The sequence below is a fragment of the Pseudorasbora parva genome, chromosome 18 (assembly GCF_024679245.1).
Source record: "Pseudorasbora parva isolate DD20220531a chromosome 18, ASM2467924v1, whole genome shotgun sequence".
Lineage (NCBI taxonomy): Eukaryota > Metazoa > Chordata > Actinopteri > Cypriniformes > Gobionidae > Pseudorasbora > Pseudorasbora parva.
Genome location: NC_090189.1, coordinates 10,284,545 through 10,300,671, shown reverse-complemented (window position 1 = coordinate 10,300,671; position 16,127 = coordinate 10,284,545). Strand labels below are relative to the sequence as shown.

At 36.0% G+C, this 16,127-nt stretch overlaps 1 protein-coding gene and 1 long non-coding RNA gene across 3 annotated transcripts; both read left to right on the top strand.

Annotated features, from left to right (window-relative positions):
* The first annotated feature begins 2,255 nt into the window (after positions 1-2,255).
* On the top strand, positions 2,256-6,286 carry LOC137046594 (uncharacterized). 2 transcript variants are annotated; one of them, XR_010899012.1, is made up of 5 exons: positions 2,256-2,591; positions 3,198-3,240; positions 3,413-3,573; positions 4,351-4,403; positions 5,892-6,286. It is a non-coding gene; the product is annotated as an uncharacterized lncRNA (long non-coding RNA). The 2 variants fall into 2 exon arrangements; XR_010899011.1 differs by having other exon boundaries at positions 2,256-3,240.
* A 1,007-nt stretch (positions 6,287-7,293) lies between these two features.
* Positions 7,294-15,325, top strand: LOC137047082 (chemokine XC receptor 1-like). Its single transcript, XM_067424642.1, has 4 exons — positions 7,294-7,974; positions 11,469-11,485; positions 12,555-12,780; positions 15,293-15,325. Exons 1-4 carry the CDS (start codon positions 7,294-7,296, stop codon positions 15,323-15,325), a joined length of 957 nt encoding a protein of 318 aa, XP_067280743.1.
* The last annotated feature ends 802 nt before the right edge of the window (positions 15,326-16,127 follow it).

Here is a 16,127-nt window from a genome sequence, read left to right as displayed (position 1 = left end):
TGGTAAACGGTTTTAAATATTGTTTTTAGTATTATACACCCCCCCCCCCCTTTTTTTTTTTGCATGTTGCTCAGCTTATATTGTTGCTTCAGTATAGACAAAATCTTTACAACACTACACAATCACAGAACACAGTCTGTCTATGAAGGGAAATATGATGACTGTGTATTTGCATGCCATTTTTTCACACTTCACATGACCCATTCCTGATAAAGAGGTGTCAGTTGAATCTTCTTCACACATTCACTTGGAAGGCAGACAGCCTAGCTATAAGAGACTATAGATATAACCCTGTCTGCGTTTATTTTAATTTATAAATTCAATCATCCTCTCGTTGTGGACAACAGCACAGGACAGGACTGAGGTAAAATAACCAAGGAATTTAAACAGAACTGTTCTCTTTTACTAATGTGTGCTTTTAAAGTAGTTTTGATCAGGTTTACTCTGCACCATCTCAGAATGTTCTGGTAGACTAACACTTGTATCTCTCCTTCATAGATCACAGTTGTGTTTTTGACTGCACACAGTGAAGAGATGAACATCTCAAGTGATATCTTCTCCACTGATGGATCAAATTTTTCTGATCACTTATTTTTCAATGACACTGATGATACAATTGGTTTAAATACGTTCTCACCTGTATATTTTATCACCTTTCTGTTGGGTGTTCCTATCAACTCCTATGTGATATGGCTTATAGTAAGAGGAACTGGCAATGGACTTGCAGCAGAATTCTTCCTTTTGAACCTCATTGTCTGTGATATGTTCTTTTATATACAATGTTTTTGTTTTTTTTTAAGCTATGAATTTATCAATCTTTGGACGGCTGTGTTTTTTTTAGATGGATTATCCATAACCACTCGTCCTGTGTTTCAGTGTCTGATCTGTGTTGAGCGTTACCTGGCAGTGCTTCATCCTGTAACCTTTCTGAAGTTCAAACCTCTCAGATATAGAGTGATCTGCTCTGTTTTTATTTGGCCAATAAGCCTTGGCTCCAGTTTGTTCAGCATGTTTAAATGTGTCTCACTCTATACTTTGTATTTAACAATCCTCTGCCAGATCCTCCTCTTCCTCTCCTTTCAGGTGTTTTGTCTTGTGGCTGTTCTCAGAGCTCTGAAGCAGTCAGGACCAGGAGAGAGAGGGAGAGAGAAAAAGGAGGAAAATGGCATGAAGAGAAGAGCGTTTTATCTCATTTTGATAACTACTGTGACAATGGTAATCATTTATGCCCCTTATATTGTCAATGTAATCCTCTTAATTCTAGCACAACAAGAGCTTCCAGTTGTCTCTTCAATTGGTTTAATATGTTTTATTCTGGGTGGATTTGTCCAGCCTGTTCTGTATCTGCACCGCACAGGAAAACTTTCTTGTTTCTGTTCTTTTTTTTAAATATACTACTGATAAGTATTACACCTTTTGCTTGCTTTTGTTGTAAACTTGAAAACCTATAGGCGACACTTTTTAAATACAGTACCTTGAATGTAAAAAGTGAATTTCATTTGTTCTTAGTATACAGTAAACAGAGTGTAATTCTGTAATTGTTTGTTAATTGTTAGGTATTGTGTATAATTGCAAAACCCTGTCTAGCAAGCAAGAGTTACAAATTAATAAAAAGATACAACATTTTACTGCACCCTCATATTATTTGGTATTTACTCATTTGTAGATTGAGCCTAAATATGACAGAATTTAAATTTGTGTGTAAACTATTATTTAACTATGACTTTTTAAAATGAATCCTTGTTTATATATTTATTTTAATTTTTCTCGAATCAGTGGTTTGGAGCTCGTTTTAAAACTCGCCAAGGCATGTGATTTCAGGAAACCATTATAAAGTCATACTGATTCAAATCTTGGTTGGTTTGCTGCTTAGATGGCGTCGATCTGGTGAACAAGTGTCTGGTGGTTTTAACCCTTTCATATTCTAGGATTATTTTGAATTAATTAAAAAGATGATAGGAGGATAGTTAATTGTTCCTAATTAGCTTAGTATTTTTAATACCTCCCTAGTAATACACAACACAAGCACAACAAATGATTTCTTTGTAACTCAACAGGTGAGTTATTCATTTTATTAAACCGATACATTGGTAAATGTAGATCTCCAACAGAGTTCATTGTATTATCTATTATGGAGTGTCATTTCATGATGGTTTTTGAAGCTGTGCTGGAATTTATTTTCAAGGAAGTACCGTATCTATTAATGGGTATAGCTACACTCAAAAAAATGAATCATGGCATAATTTATAATTATTTATTTGTATCCCTTTGATTTTATTTAAATAATATGTTTTTTAAAACGTATGTAGCCAGATTGCTTAGAGTCAATGTAAATTTGTTAATTCTGAAAACTATTAGATTTAATCAGTTAAAAATTATGAATATGGTTTAAATAGAGCTAGCTGTGGAACGAGCCATATTCAATTAGTTAAATTGTATGAGATTGGTTTGCATAAAGTTTAGTTTATGGAAAATGGAAATGATGCCGATCCATACTCCAGTCGGTAGGTGGCAGTACTGCGCATAGACGTTTCTGCACCTACAAAGAAAAAGCAGCAGGAGCAGATGGAACTCATGGACCTGATTGTAAGGTAAGTTACATCTCTATCCATCGTATATTATTTGACTGTTTTCAGTGTTTATACATGTGTTAATAGTGCTGTTGATATCGTATTTTACTAATACCAATGCACTGACCATCAAATTTTAATTTAGTCCACTAGATAGCTTAACTTAACTTGAACATGGTGCTAATAAATAAAAGATAATATTAGCATCTTTTTTTTTAGCTACAAGTCCCTCGTCATTGGACAGTATTACACATATAACTAATTAAATCAAACCCAGTGTGATTTGTTTTGTATTTAACGTTAGCCTATATGAATTTCCGTATTTATTTTCATGAGTGCATGATTTTACTCAGAACTAATCATACTAGCTGTCTGAGATTATTGTTTGCTATATACTATCAGTATGGTCGCATGTCATTTTTTCTCTTTATAACGTTTTGAAAATGTACACTCCTCGCATTGTTGTCCTGCGGCAAAACATGAGGAGTCACATTGTAGACCAAACATAATGGTGGTGGTAGCTTATATGAGAGTACTAATAATTCTCTAACAATTAATGCTGGCTTTGTTATTTAATAAGCAAAAGTATGCATTTTGTTTTTAACTACAACTATTTTTCTTTTACAGATACCTATGGCACAAATGTATGGTGGACAACCTCCTAGACCTTGTATGTAAGCTACAAAAATGTATTTACAATACATAGAAAATTCAATACATTAAATTACTATCAATAAATCTCCGCTTGAAATGTTTATGATTTAACAAAAAGCATAACGTAACATGTGATCTTGTTTTATGAGAAGTTTATTCTGTTGTGTCCTTTTTCATCTTTATTTCAGGTTTGGAGTTCATGCGTATAACTACGGTTCCGCTGACATCAAAATACATCGGTCAACTGGACAAATACACAGATGACTTGAGTTTCTGATTGATGGGTTTTCCGTCGCAAAGGAGGATATGCAGGACAGAATATCCTCACATAATGGCACTGACAGCCAAAGTAAGTGTGTTTTTATGTATTGCATCATATGTTCTACTGGTTACCCTTTTGCCTTATTTACGATAATTGTGCGTGTATACTTGGAGTTAGTAAAAAATAATAATAATAAACTCTGTCAGTTACTACCCCTCATGTCTCTCCAACCCCTAAAACTTTAATTTATCTTTAAAACACAAATTAAGATATTTTTTAAAATATGAGAAATTTCTGTCCCTCCATAGACTGCTATGCAACTACCACTTTGATGCTCAAAAAGTTTGTAATGAGATCGTAAAACTAATTCATATGAATCATGCTACATTTTCTGAAGATTTTATTCACATATATTCATTCAAAAAATGTACACATCAGTTGTGGTAGACAGAAACTCAAGCATGTTAGCTTGAAGTGTGAGAACCAATGAGGTTCATTCTCATGTTACGCAGCACGTTTGAGCTTCAGCGAGAACCAATGAGGTTTGTTATCATGTTTCAAGCAAGTATGGTTAAGCTTCTGATGAATGTTAATATGCAAATAAAAGCCCCTTCACAAAAGTCTTTTCAGAAACTTTGGACTAAACCGCTCAATTCATATGGATTAGTTTTACAATTTCTTTATGAACTTTTTGAAGCATCAAAAAGTAGTTGTGTGGACTGGCAACAGAGTGACAGAAATCTTTGATTTCCTTAAAAATATCTTAATTTGCGTTCTGAAGATGACAGAATTTTAAAATTCAGCCTTATTTAATCTAACTTGATGACTAATTTCATGTTTTGTTTTTTCTTATGCTTATCTGAGAATGAAGACCTAAACATCAAGCGTGACTGTATCGTGAGGTGCCTGAATATGTGGTAAGTGTGAGTCAACCTTCTCTCTTTGTTATAAATGTAAATATAAATGGTTAGTTCACCTAAATTTTGTCATGATTTACTCACCCCCAAGTTGTTCCAAACCTGTATGAACTTCTTCTGTTGAACACAAAAGAAGATATTTCAAAGAATTTTAGTAACCGAACGGTTGACTGTAGGCATTGACTTCCATAGCAGGAAAATGGTTATAGTCAACTGTCTGGTTACCAGCATTCTTAAAAATATAATATTTTGTGTTCAACAGAAGGAATATATGGGTGCATTTGTGGGTGAACTATCCCTTTAACGTTAATTTTTAAATTTGCAACAATTAAACAACTTTGATTGGTTGGCTTGCAGGTTGACAAAATTAGCGTAGTATATTGGTGGAACATTTTAAAGGGATACTTCACTGATTTTTCATATTAAACTATATGTTATTCCCTTAACTAAAACGAGTTGATACATACCTCTCTCATCTGAGTGCGTCACTTAATCTCTCTGACACGCGGTGACGATCTGATAGCATTTAGCTTAGCACACTAAGCCCAGTTCATTCACTATGGTACCAAACAGAGATCAAGTTAGAAGCGACCAAACACCTCCACGCTTTCCCTATTTAAATACAGTTACACCAATAGTTGAACGATCAAGTATGATGACATAAAATAAAACGTGGCGCTTTTCTAAGCGGATTAAAAAGGAGAACTATAATGTATGGCGGAATAGCACTTCTGAGAGTACTTCGACTCGGCGCAGTAAAAAGTCCCGGCCGAAACATCTTCCCTCACATCTCCCCCTCCCCCCTATTGACAGAAATGAGAGAGTGAGGGGGAGACATGAGGGAGGATTTTTCAGGCAGGACTTTTTACTGCGCCGAGTCGAAGTACTCTCAGAAGTGCTATTCCGCCATACATTATAGTTCTCCTTTTTAATCCGCCACGTTTTATTTTATGTCCTCATACTTGATCGTTCAACTATTGGTGTAACTGTATTTAAATAGGGAAAGCGTGGAGGTGTTTGGTCGCTTCTAACTTGATCTCTGTTTGGTACCATAGTGAATGAACTGGGCTTAGTGTGCTAAGCTAAATGCTATCAGATCGTCACCGCGCGTCAGAGAGATTAAGTGACGCACTCAGATGAGAGAGGTGTGTATCAACTCGTTTTAGTTAAGGGAATAACATAGTTTAATATGAAAAAGCGGTGAAGTATCCCTTTAAGGGTATGGACTAGCTGTCTGAGTTTTTTTCCCCTAAGGTGATGAGTGCTTTTGCAAACTGGATGGTAAGGCAAATGGGTGATCTGTGTTTAGGTCTTTCTGTGGTTGTATTTGTGAGTTTTGAAAGTGTTCCATTTATTTTACATGTATACATTTTATTGCGTCTACATATCTGAAATGTCAGTTTGCTAAACAATGTGCCTTTAATATTTCTGAATTTAAAAATATGACTGTCATTGGGACACAACTCAATCTCTTTGTCTGTTCTCCAGGACTGTGAAAGTGAAGAGGCTGAATCTGGGATTGCACAGACAACAACAGGAATATATGCCATTCGGGGCATTCTGGAAGGGATTCAAGTTCTGCAAAACCTGCAAAGTGTCACGATTGGATGCTTTTTGGACTGATGTATGCCCTTAATTGCAATTCAAAAATATTGCATGTCACAGATTTGTAAAAATGTTTGTGTAATGTAAACAAATATTATCATTGAATCAGATGTGATCTGATTTATCTGTCTACCTCAAGTTCTGTCTTTCTCTGTTATCTGTCTACCTCAAGCTCAGTTCTTGAGCAAATGTCTTATTTCTGGACTTTGAAATTTTCTTTGCATATATTTGTGAAATGAGTTTGTTTGTGGCACAAAAAAAACTGTTTAAAGTATTCAGCCTTGAAGCAATAAATAAATAAATATATATAAAAAATGTTAAACAAGGTGGTCTGGCCATTTTTGTATGTTGTGATATGGGGGGGGGGGGGGGGGTGAATAAATATAATAAAATATAAATATGACTTTAAAATACATTGGGTTTATGAATAAAATTACTTAAATGGGAAGCATTTTAAGTAAATAGGGTTTATTACATAATCCAAAATCCTGTTTCTTATTTATTTAAAACAAATTGGATTTATTTAAACTTTTACATAAATCTCATTCTTAAACGTTTGATTTGTATATGACTTACACATACATATCACATAAAGTTTATTACTTTCTTTAAGTTAAAAATATGTAATCGAAATGGATGGAAAATTTATATGCAATCAAAATACATAAATCTTATTTATTGGGCCTAAATTTTTTTTTGAGTGTACAGCATTTTTGGTGGTAATTTGGTAAGCCATCATTTTAATCATTAATATATTTAGGCAATTTTATAGTAAATCGGTTTCAAATATGTTTCGTATTATACCCCACTTCTTTGCATATTGCTCAGCTGATATTGTTGCTTCTTGTAAAAAAATCTTCACAACATTACACAATCACAGAACACAGTCTGTCTATGAAGGGAAATATGATGACTGTGTATTTGCATGCCATTTTTTCACACTTCACATGACCCATTCCTGATAAAGGGGTGTCAGTTGAATCTTCTTCACACATTCACTTGGAAGGCAGACAGTCTATAAGAGACTAGTTATAACCCTGTCTGCGTTTATTTTATTTGATCTTATTTTTTTAATTCAATCATCCTCTCGTTGTGGACAACAGCACAGGACTGAGGTAATATAACCAAGTAATTCATACAGAACTGTTGTCTTTTACTAATGTGTGCTTTTAAAGTAGTTTTGATCAGGTTTACTCTGCACCGTCTCAGAATGTTCTGGTGGACTAACACTTGTATCTCTCATTCATAGATCACAGTTGTGTTTTTGACTGCACACAGTGAAGAGATGAACATCTCAAGCGATATCTTCTCCACTGATGGATCAAACTCATCTGATCACTTATTTTTCAATGGCACTGGGGATGAAATTAGTTTTGATACATTCTCAAATGTATATTTTATCACCTTTCTGTTGGGTGTTCCTATCAACTCCTATGTGATATGGCTTATAGTAACAGGAACTGGCAATGGACTTGCAGCAGAATTCTTCACTTTGAACCTCACTGTATGTGAGATATTAATTTGTATACAATTGCTTTTAATTATTTTGAGGTATAAATTTATCATTCTTTGGACAGCTGTGCTTTTTTTAGATGGACTAGCCACAACTGGCCGTCCTCTGTTTCAGTGTCTGATGTGTGTTGAGCGTTACCTGGCGGTGCTTCATCCTGTAACCTTTCTGAAGTTCAAACCTCTCAGATATAGAGTGATCTGCTGTGTTTTTATTTGGCCAATATGCCTTGGCTCCAGTTTGTTCAGCCTATTTAGCTATCACGCACGCAATATTTTTATATTTACAATCCTCTTCCGGTTCCTCCTCTACCTCTCCATCCAGGTGTTTTGTCTTGTGGCTGTTCTCAGAGCTCTGAAGCAGTCAGGACCAGGAGAGAGAGGGAGAGAGAGAAAGGAGGAAAACCACATGAAGAGAAGAGCATTTTATCTCATTTTGATAACTACTGTGACAATGGTAATCATATATGCCCCTTATATTGTCACAGCAGTCCTCTTAATTCTAGCACAACAAGAGTTTCCAATTTCCTCTGCAATTAGTTCAATATGTTTTATTCTGGGTGGATTTGTCCAACCTGTTCTGTATCTGCACCGCACTGGAAAACTTTCTTGTTTCTGTTCTTTTTTTAAAAAATATACTACTGATAAGCATTACACTTATTGCTTGCTTTTGTTGTTAACTTGTTCATAGATATACAGTAAAGGGAGTGTGATTTTGTAATCTCTTTGTTAATTTTTAGGTAATTGTGTATAATTGTAAAGCCCTGTCAAGCAAGGGATACACATTAATAAAAAAGAACCAACATTTTATAGACGCTTCATATTAATTGGTATTTACTCATGTGTAGATTACATTCAATACACTTTCATGAAAACATTTGCAGTTGGTTTGCAGAATGTTTCATTATACCTACATGTTTTTGTTACATATACCATTTTGAACTGCCAGTGCCAAAACAAATTATACAAGCACTTTAAAACAGTGAATCATTTTGAAAAAGCTTTGTTTCTAGTAAATAAGCACTTTGTTGAATGTTCACCGGTTTCCGCCTCCTTCCCATCTCCATAATCCTTTACAGTATCACTTATATTTGTGGCTGAAGTTATGCAATCATAGTTGGGGACATGGCAACTTTTAACTTACTTGTGATTATAACATACTAAGACATTCGTTTTAATGAATTAATCCTGGGTACATATTATTGTGTTCTGTGGTAGCGGGGGATTGATGAGCATTTAGAAACAAGTATTAGCCTATTTTTACACAAAATATACCACATTATTATGGGGACTCAAAAAGCACCAAATGCTAGAAATGACCCATATCAGATTGAAATCTGATCAGATTTAGCGAGTGTGAACAGCAAAAAACAAATCAAAACATATTTTACAAATTAGTTTTGAACTGTGGTTTTTCAATTAACATTTCTGTAAATCTGCTAATTGGATTTCACATGGTTTATGCCACATCAAACATAAACGTCAGATGTTGTTTTAGGGAGCATGCTGAAAGTCGCTGTACAAACAAGATTTTGTTGTTGCATTGTGCCAGACGAGCAGAAAATGACAATATAATGGAGTTTTGAAACTGGCGGAGATGACAACATAGAATAAAACCATGCCTCCAGCGTTTCTCCCGCTGCCTCATGAGACGCAGTACTCCAGTGCAGAAGCTACACATTGTCATGTTGTAAATAAGACAACATCTCTATACCCTGGGGTTGTTGTTTTTGGCATATGCAACAGCATTGCCCTAGAAACCAATGCAGACAATCTGGAAAACGAAAGAGCAGCATGGACGTACAAATCGGGTCTGTTGAGACATAAGCAACAGTGGACAGTCAGTCATTTTAGATCAGATTCCAATCGGATACACACATTTTGGACTAAGGCTGCATTTACACTGCAGGTCTTGATGCACAATTCCGATTTGGTGACTATTTCCGATTTTTTTGATGACCCCCTTACATCATCTTTTCAAAAGCGACCCGTATCCGATATTTGCATTTACACTGCACACTGGGAAAACAGCCCAAGATGTTCTTAACCGGTGAAAGGAAGTAAAACAGCGCGATATGCAATGGAGGCAGACAAAATGATTGCACAATGTTTTGCTGTCTGCACTGTTCCACACATCTTTAAAGGTAGGCAAAATATTTCTCTGTTATGGCGGAGAAAATGAGGAGAGCCCTTGACGGGGTTGCCAGGTTTTCTCAACAAACCCCGCCCAATTGCAACTCAAAACTGTGTTAAAGTAGCCCAATTCCGCATGTTCCACGGAATATCCGATTTGACCGCTTACATGGCAGATGCTAATGCACGCATCCGAATCATATCGGATTTACCACATATGAGTGAGGCCTATATCCGATCTGAGGATATCGGAATTCAAGCGTTTTTTTACTGCTTACACGTTCACATGTCATATCCGATCTGTGCCACATGAGAGGGAAAAATCGGAATTGGGTCACTTGAACCATGCAGTGTAAATGGGGCCTAAAAGTATGAACATATCCTATGGATTTGAACAGAATTCCACATAAAATGCCTGAGCATCATGCCACAGCATTTGCATTCTGCTCCATTTATAATATTGTTATGGTTACGTACACAAACTAATAGTTTTGTTATTGTTTTCTCACACATTAATAAACCACTGTTTTTTATTATTAGTGGGGTTCAGGCAGCAATGACAGTATTTAATTTGCTTCTGGAACAATTCTGTGTTTGTAAGTCAATGTCCTAAAAGGAGTCAGGACACTTAATTTGTTGCACCTGCCTGGTGATGGTGATTTGCATTATTGTCAGGTGTGTGGCTGTTACGAAGCTCACGGCCTAAAACGGTCTTTAATCAATAAATTCACAATGGAAAACTCCAGTATATTGTTGAAGATTAACCACTTTCAACTTAGATAAGACAATAACAATCAAAGATCTAGGAAAACTCAGGGTTTACAGACGAGTGACCAATTGTGTAGAATTAAGAACTTTGAAAACAAAGGTAAACGGGAACAGAGTGAAAACTAAACTAAAACAGAAAAAACCATACATTTAACAGTATGCCAGGGTGGGGAACGTTGATCCAGAAGGGCAACTCTCTTACAGAGTTTAGCTTCAACCCTAATCAAACACACCTGAACCTAATCAAGGTCTTCAGGATTACTAAAGGCTGCGTCCGAAAACCTAGACAGCTGACTCGTCGCCTCACCAGACAATGACTCTTCAGGCAGCGTTTTGTGCATGAAGGCACCTCACAAAACTAATTTCAGACAGACTTTTAAAGGCAGTGTAACAGTTTAATTATCTACAGCAAAATAGAGAGAGAGAGCTTTGATGAGAACTAAACACATATAATTACTACAGTGGTGATTTCTCGCTAGAAATGACATCAGAAGTGTAAGTGTAAAAAAAACCGTTCATTTACACAAAAACTGTCCCGCAAACGCAACTTCTGGACGCCATCTTTTTTCCCCAACTCAACTGTCACTGAATGGAAAGCACAAGATTGTGGGATATCAAAGGAAGTGAAGGACACATGTATGCTGCCTTCAAAAATCAATCAGATGAAGGCATGAAGACAGGAAGTGAAGCGAACATTAGATTCGAATTCAGCTTGATGGCTTCCTGCCTTCAAATGTGTCCTCTGAAGACAGCATTTTCCAGAGTGGCCCTTCTGGATCAATGCTCCCCACCCCTGCCCTGTACGTAGACGATCCAGCGAGGTCCCGAAGTCATAATGTAAACACCTTAATCAATCCGGTTGATCTAGGTCCAAATGAAATTTTGATCCGATTGAAAGTGGCGCTTTATTCCTCTTCTAATCTGATCGAGAGAACATTTAAACACTGATCTATGTTGAGCGTGACCTGGCAGTGGTTCATCCTGTAACCTTTCTGAAGTTCAAACCTCTCAGATATAGAGTGATCTGCTCTGATATTGTCTGGTTGGCAGGTTTTGGCTCTGGTGGGGTCAGTATTATGACTATTCAGTTGTTTCTCTTTGATTTGTCCAATTGTCAAATGCAACAAGCTATTCATAATTTAAGGCAGTTGAACCATGTTTCAACCGAACCAGGAAAGACCTTAATTGGTTAGACCTACAACCAATCAGAGCAACGAAGTGACGGATTGTCAAATGTCAACAGAGCTCAACTTCACTGTGTTGCCAAGTCTTGCCAAAATAACACACATTTACCTCCCAAACACCATTTTTCCCTGAACACCATTGCCCCTTTGATGACGTGCATGATTACGTCATGCACGTCATCAAAGCGGACAGATACTGTTGATCATCTGTCCGTCATCGTCTAAAGCTCGCCCTGATGATTTTTAATTGGTCCGAACAGTTTTCTGTTCCGGGATAATTACTCCTCTATGGATCAAGGCCAGACCGAACCGCCGGACCTAAAAAATTTGTGGGTGGGGCTGAGTTCGACTGGCATCCAGGCTAGTTTTAGTATGATTTCATTGTACAGTATCTTTGTGGCATGTGATCATTAGTATCTGCTTTCAGTATTATGAATGAGTTTATTTATCAAGTGATCCTTCAGTGACTTTTGTGAATTTGGTCTTTGTCAATGCTGAAATTATTACTTGCTTGTACATATGTGTAGAATCAGCACTCTCGCTATGACACGGTTGATCTTTTGGATAATAGCAAATATGATGTCACTTAGTGTATTTGCATGTCATTTCGCAAGGCTTCAGCACTCGAGCCTGACAAGTTTCATCCCATTAACACTTGAATTTTGAATGCAGACAGTCCAGCTATAAGTGGCCAAAGATCTGTCCACTATTACGCGATTATATATTCTGCTTTCAAGCCTGCAAAAATCACACTATTTATTCAAAATAAATATTTCATCTTTGTAGAGAGGAGCACAGGACTGAGGTAAAATAACCTGATGATTAAAAACAACAGAACTGTTGTCTTTTTCTAATATGTGTTATAAAGCCGTTTTAATTGGGATTGCTACAGTCCCAGAATGTTCTTGTGGACTAACACTTTTTTTCACATTGTGTTTCTGACCGCACACAGTGAAGAGATGAACATCTCCAGTGAAATCTTCCCCACTGATGGATCAAACTTTTCTGACTACTTCATTTACAACGGCACTGAGGATGAGATGGGGTTTTCAATGACCTCGCTGGCAGATATCGTCATCCTTCTACTGGGTTTTCCTATCAACTCCTACGTGATATGGCTTATAGTGACAGGAACAGGGAATGGACTCGCTGCAGAGTTCTTCAGTCTCAACCTCTCCGTCTGTGAGATGCTCTTTTGTATAGAATGTCTTTTTAATCTTATCAGCTATAAAGAGAACACATTTTTGATAGCTGCACATTTTTTTGATTTACTTGCCATGTTCAGTCGTCCTCTGTATCAAAGTCTGATCTGTGTTGAGCGTTACCTGGCAGTGGTTCATCCTGTAACCTTTCTGAAGTTCAAACCTCTCAGATATAGAATGATCTGCTCTGTTATTGCCTGGCTGTTGGCTTTTGTCTTTGGTGGGATCAGTTTCATAAATGTGATCATGAGCCAATATGAGTTGTATTATATTTTCCTCATGGCACATTTCTCTCTCTTCCTCTTCATCCAGTTGTTTTGTCTTGTGGCTGTTCTCAGAGCTCTGAAGCAGTCAGGACCGGGAGAGAGAGGGAGAGAGAGAAAGGAGGAAAACCACATGAAGAGAAGAGCATTTTATATTATCTTAATAACCATTGTGTCCATGCTAATCATATTTTTACCCTACATGATTTTAATAACTTGTTCTGTTTCAGTACCTAATGTAGAAATAGTCATGATTATTGCTTTTGTTTGCTTTGTTTTGGCTGGTTTAGTGCAGCCTCTTCTTTTTTTCTACCGCGTAGGGAAACTTCCCTTCATTAAATGTCAATAATTCTTGTCTAATTATCATTATGACATTTCTATAACCCATTTTCTACTGCTCTACTGCAATGCCGAAGTACAAGGTTGTACATTTAGTATAGTCATTCATTTTTGATGCTAGAAAAATTCAAATGAATTCAACTTTTGACAAGAACTGAATTGTTCTCAAGCTCTGTAGTTTTTTGTAATGTAATGTAATTGTTTTGTTTATGTTTATTATATTAATTGCAATTAGTAATATTTATACACAAATAAAGCATATATACCTTTCAAGACAATTAGTGATTCTCTCTCTCTCTCTCTGTTCATTTGTGTCTCAAATCTTGTTTAATTTTTACTTTCATTTTCACTTTCATATTTGACTGCATACAAAAAGTGTTTGTTAGTTTGTGTGTGGGAGGCTAGCATGTAAACCAACACGCTTCTCATAACGTATAGTAATATCACTCTGTCCATTTGTAAAAATAGTTAGCTACACTCAAAGTTAAAAACAACAAGTGCACTATTAAGATGGTTTTAATGGCTTTTTTGTCATCAAAGAACCTTTTATCCATGACACCTTCCCATTGATTCTTGAAAAAAGGCTCTTTAGCTTATTGAAATGTTCTTTTTGACATATATTGTAGAGGTTATGACTTATGGAGGGACAAGCGGAAATCTAAATTGTTCAGGAAATACAGAGATTTGATCTACTCATTGTCATTTGCTTTTTATTCCATTTTAATTTTATGGTAGACAATTTGTCAAACTAAATGATTAGATTACATTTATTAAAACAGCCATGCTCCACTAAAGCATGTTGAATTTCTTTACCAAATGATCTGTGTGGTAAATCACAGAGTTATTCCTCTCTTGATTGATTTCCTTTGTGAAGCTTTCATGTGACGTTTGTGAACTTTGTTCTTCTTTATTGTTAAAATGTTAACTTGTTTTGTGTAACAATGGTACTTTTGCTTTTTCACAGCTCCACTGTCTCATTGTTAAATTTCAAATAACGTATTTTTAAAGCAAATTATGTCGTCACTTAATATATTTGCATATCGGCTTTCAGGACACATCCCAGATACTAAGAACAAGTTTCACCCCATTAACAGATCAACTTAGAATGCAGAAAGTTCAGCTATAAGGGGAAGAATATTGCATGAATTATACCATTTATACTGTAGACGACAGGACAAAGGTAAAGAGCTGATTAATAGTACTTGTTTTGGTCAAATAATGTACAATAATAATTTAATATTCAGAAGACAGATGCTGATATAGATAGTGTTAATAAAACTTTTTTTTAAGGTAACACTTAGATTCATGTTCCTTCATTAATGAATAACTACATAGGAGCAAATGAGTAACGTACTTCTAACATTCTATTAATATTAACGAAGAAACTCTGATTAACAAATTAGTAAGTGCTTAGTTGAAAGTGGTAGTTCACTAATCAATAACTATTTTTTATACTTCCCAGAAGAATACTAATAACTACTATTTTACTGGTTCAATGTAAATAAAGTGTAATTCATTCTAAAGTGAAGGTCATGGTTACCCACTAGTAATAATATAAGTATTACAACATTTGGATCATTGTTCTAAAGTGAAAAGCATGAACTCCCTCACTAATGTTGACTGAAGTCATTGAAAGCCTTTGAGGTTTTTGCAGGGGTTTAGATGGTAATGATACTATCAAGTGTTACTACATCCTTATAAAGGAATTATTTGGATCAGTAATCTTATCACTCAAACGTGACCAAATGTATTTTAAGGAATTACTATTCAAAACCTTACAAAAAGCTTACAATGACATCAGTCATTACTATACTAAAGTGTTACGAAAATGGATTATATAGAGCAATTTTGAACTGTGGACTAACACTTGTATCTCTTATCCGTAGATCACGTTTGTGTTTTTTGACTGCACACAGTGAAGCGATGAACACCTCCAGTGAGATCTTCCCCACTGGATCAAATTTTTCGGATTACTTGTTTTACAATGACAGTCTGTTGGAAGTCAGATTTGCAATGACCTCACTGGTAGATATCATCCTCATTCTGTTTGATCTTCCTACAAACTTTTATGTGATGTGGCTTATAGTGACAGGAACCGGGAATGGACTTGCAGCAGAGTTCTTCAGTCTCAACCTGGCTGTCAGTGAGATCTTCATATGTGTGGAATCTCTCTTAAATCATTTAACTTATAAAGTTACAATTCTTTGGATATTTGTGGGATTTTTTGATGGTCTAGTCACTACCGGGCGTCCTCTGTTTCAGTGTCTGATGTGTGTTGAGCGTTACCTGGCAGTGGTTCATCCTGTAACCTTTCTGAAGTACAAACCTCTCAGATATAGAGTGATTTGTTCTGTTGGTGTCTGGATGGCAAGTTTAAGCGCCAGTGTGATCATTATCTTTTTTAGCATGTCCCAGATAATGTTGTACTGTGTTTTTTTGTACGCACAGTTCTTCCTCTTCTTCTCCATCCAGTTTTTTTGTCTTGTGGCTGTTCTCAGAGCTCTGAAACAGTCAGGACCAGGAGAGAGAGGGAGAGAGATAAACCACATGAAGAGAAGAGCCTTTAATATAATTCTAATAACTAATGTGACCATGTTTATTTTATATGCTCCTTATCTAATTGCAGTTGCTCTTTTAAATTCAACAACAGATAGTGATGTATTATCAACTATTATCTTTGTTTGTTTTACTCTGCCTGGTTTGGTGCAGCCACTTCTCTTT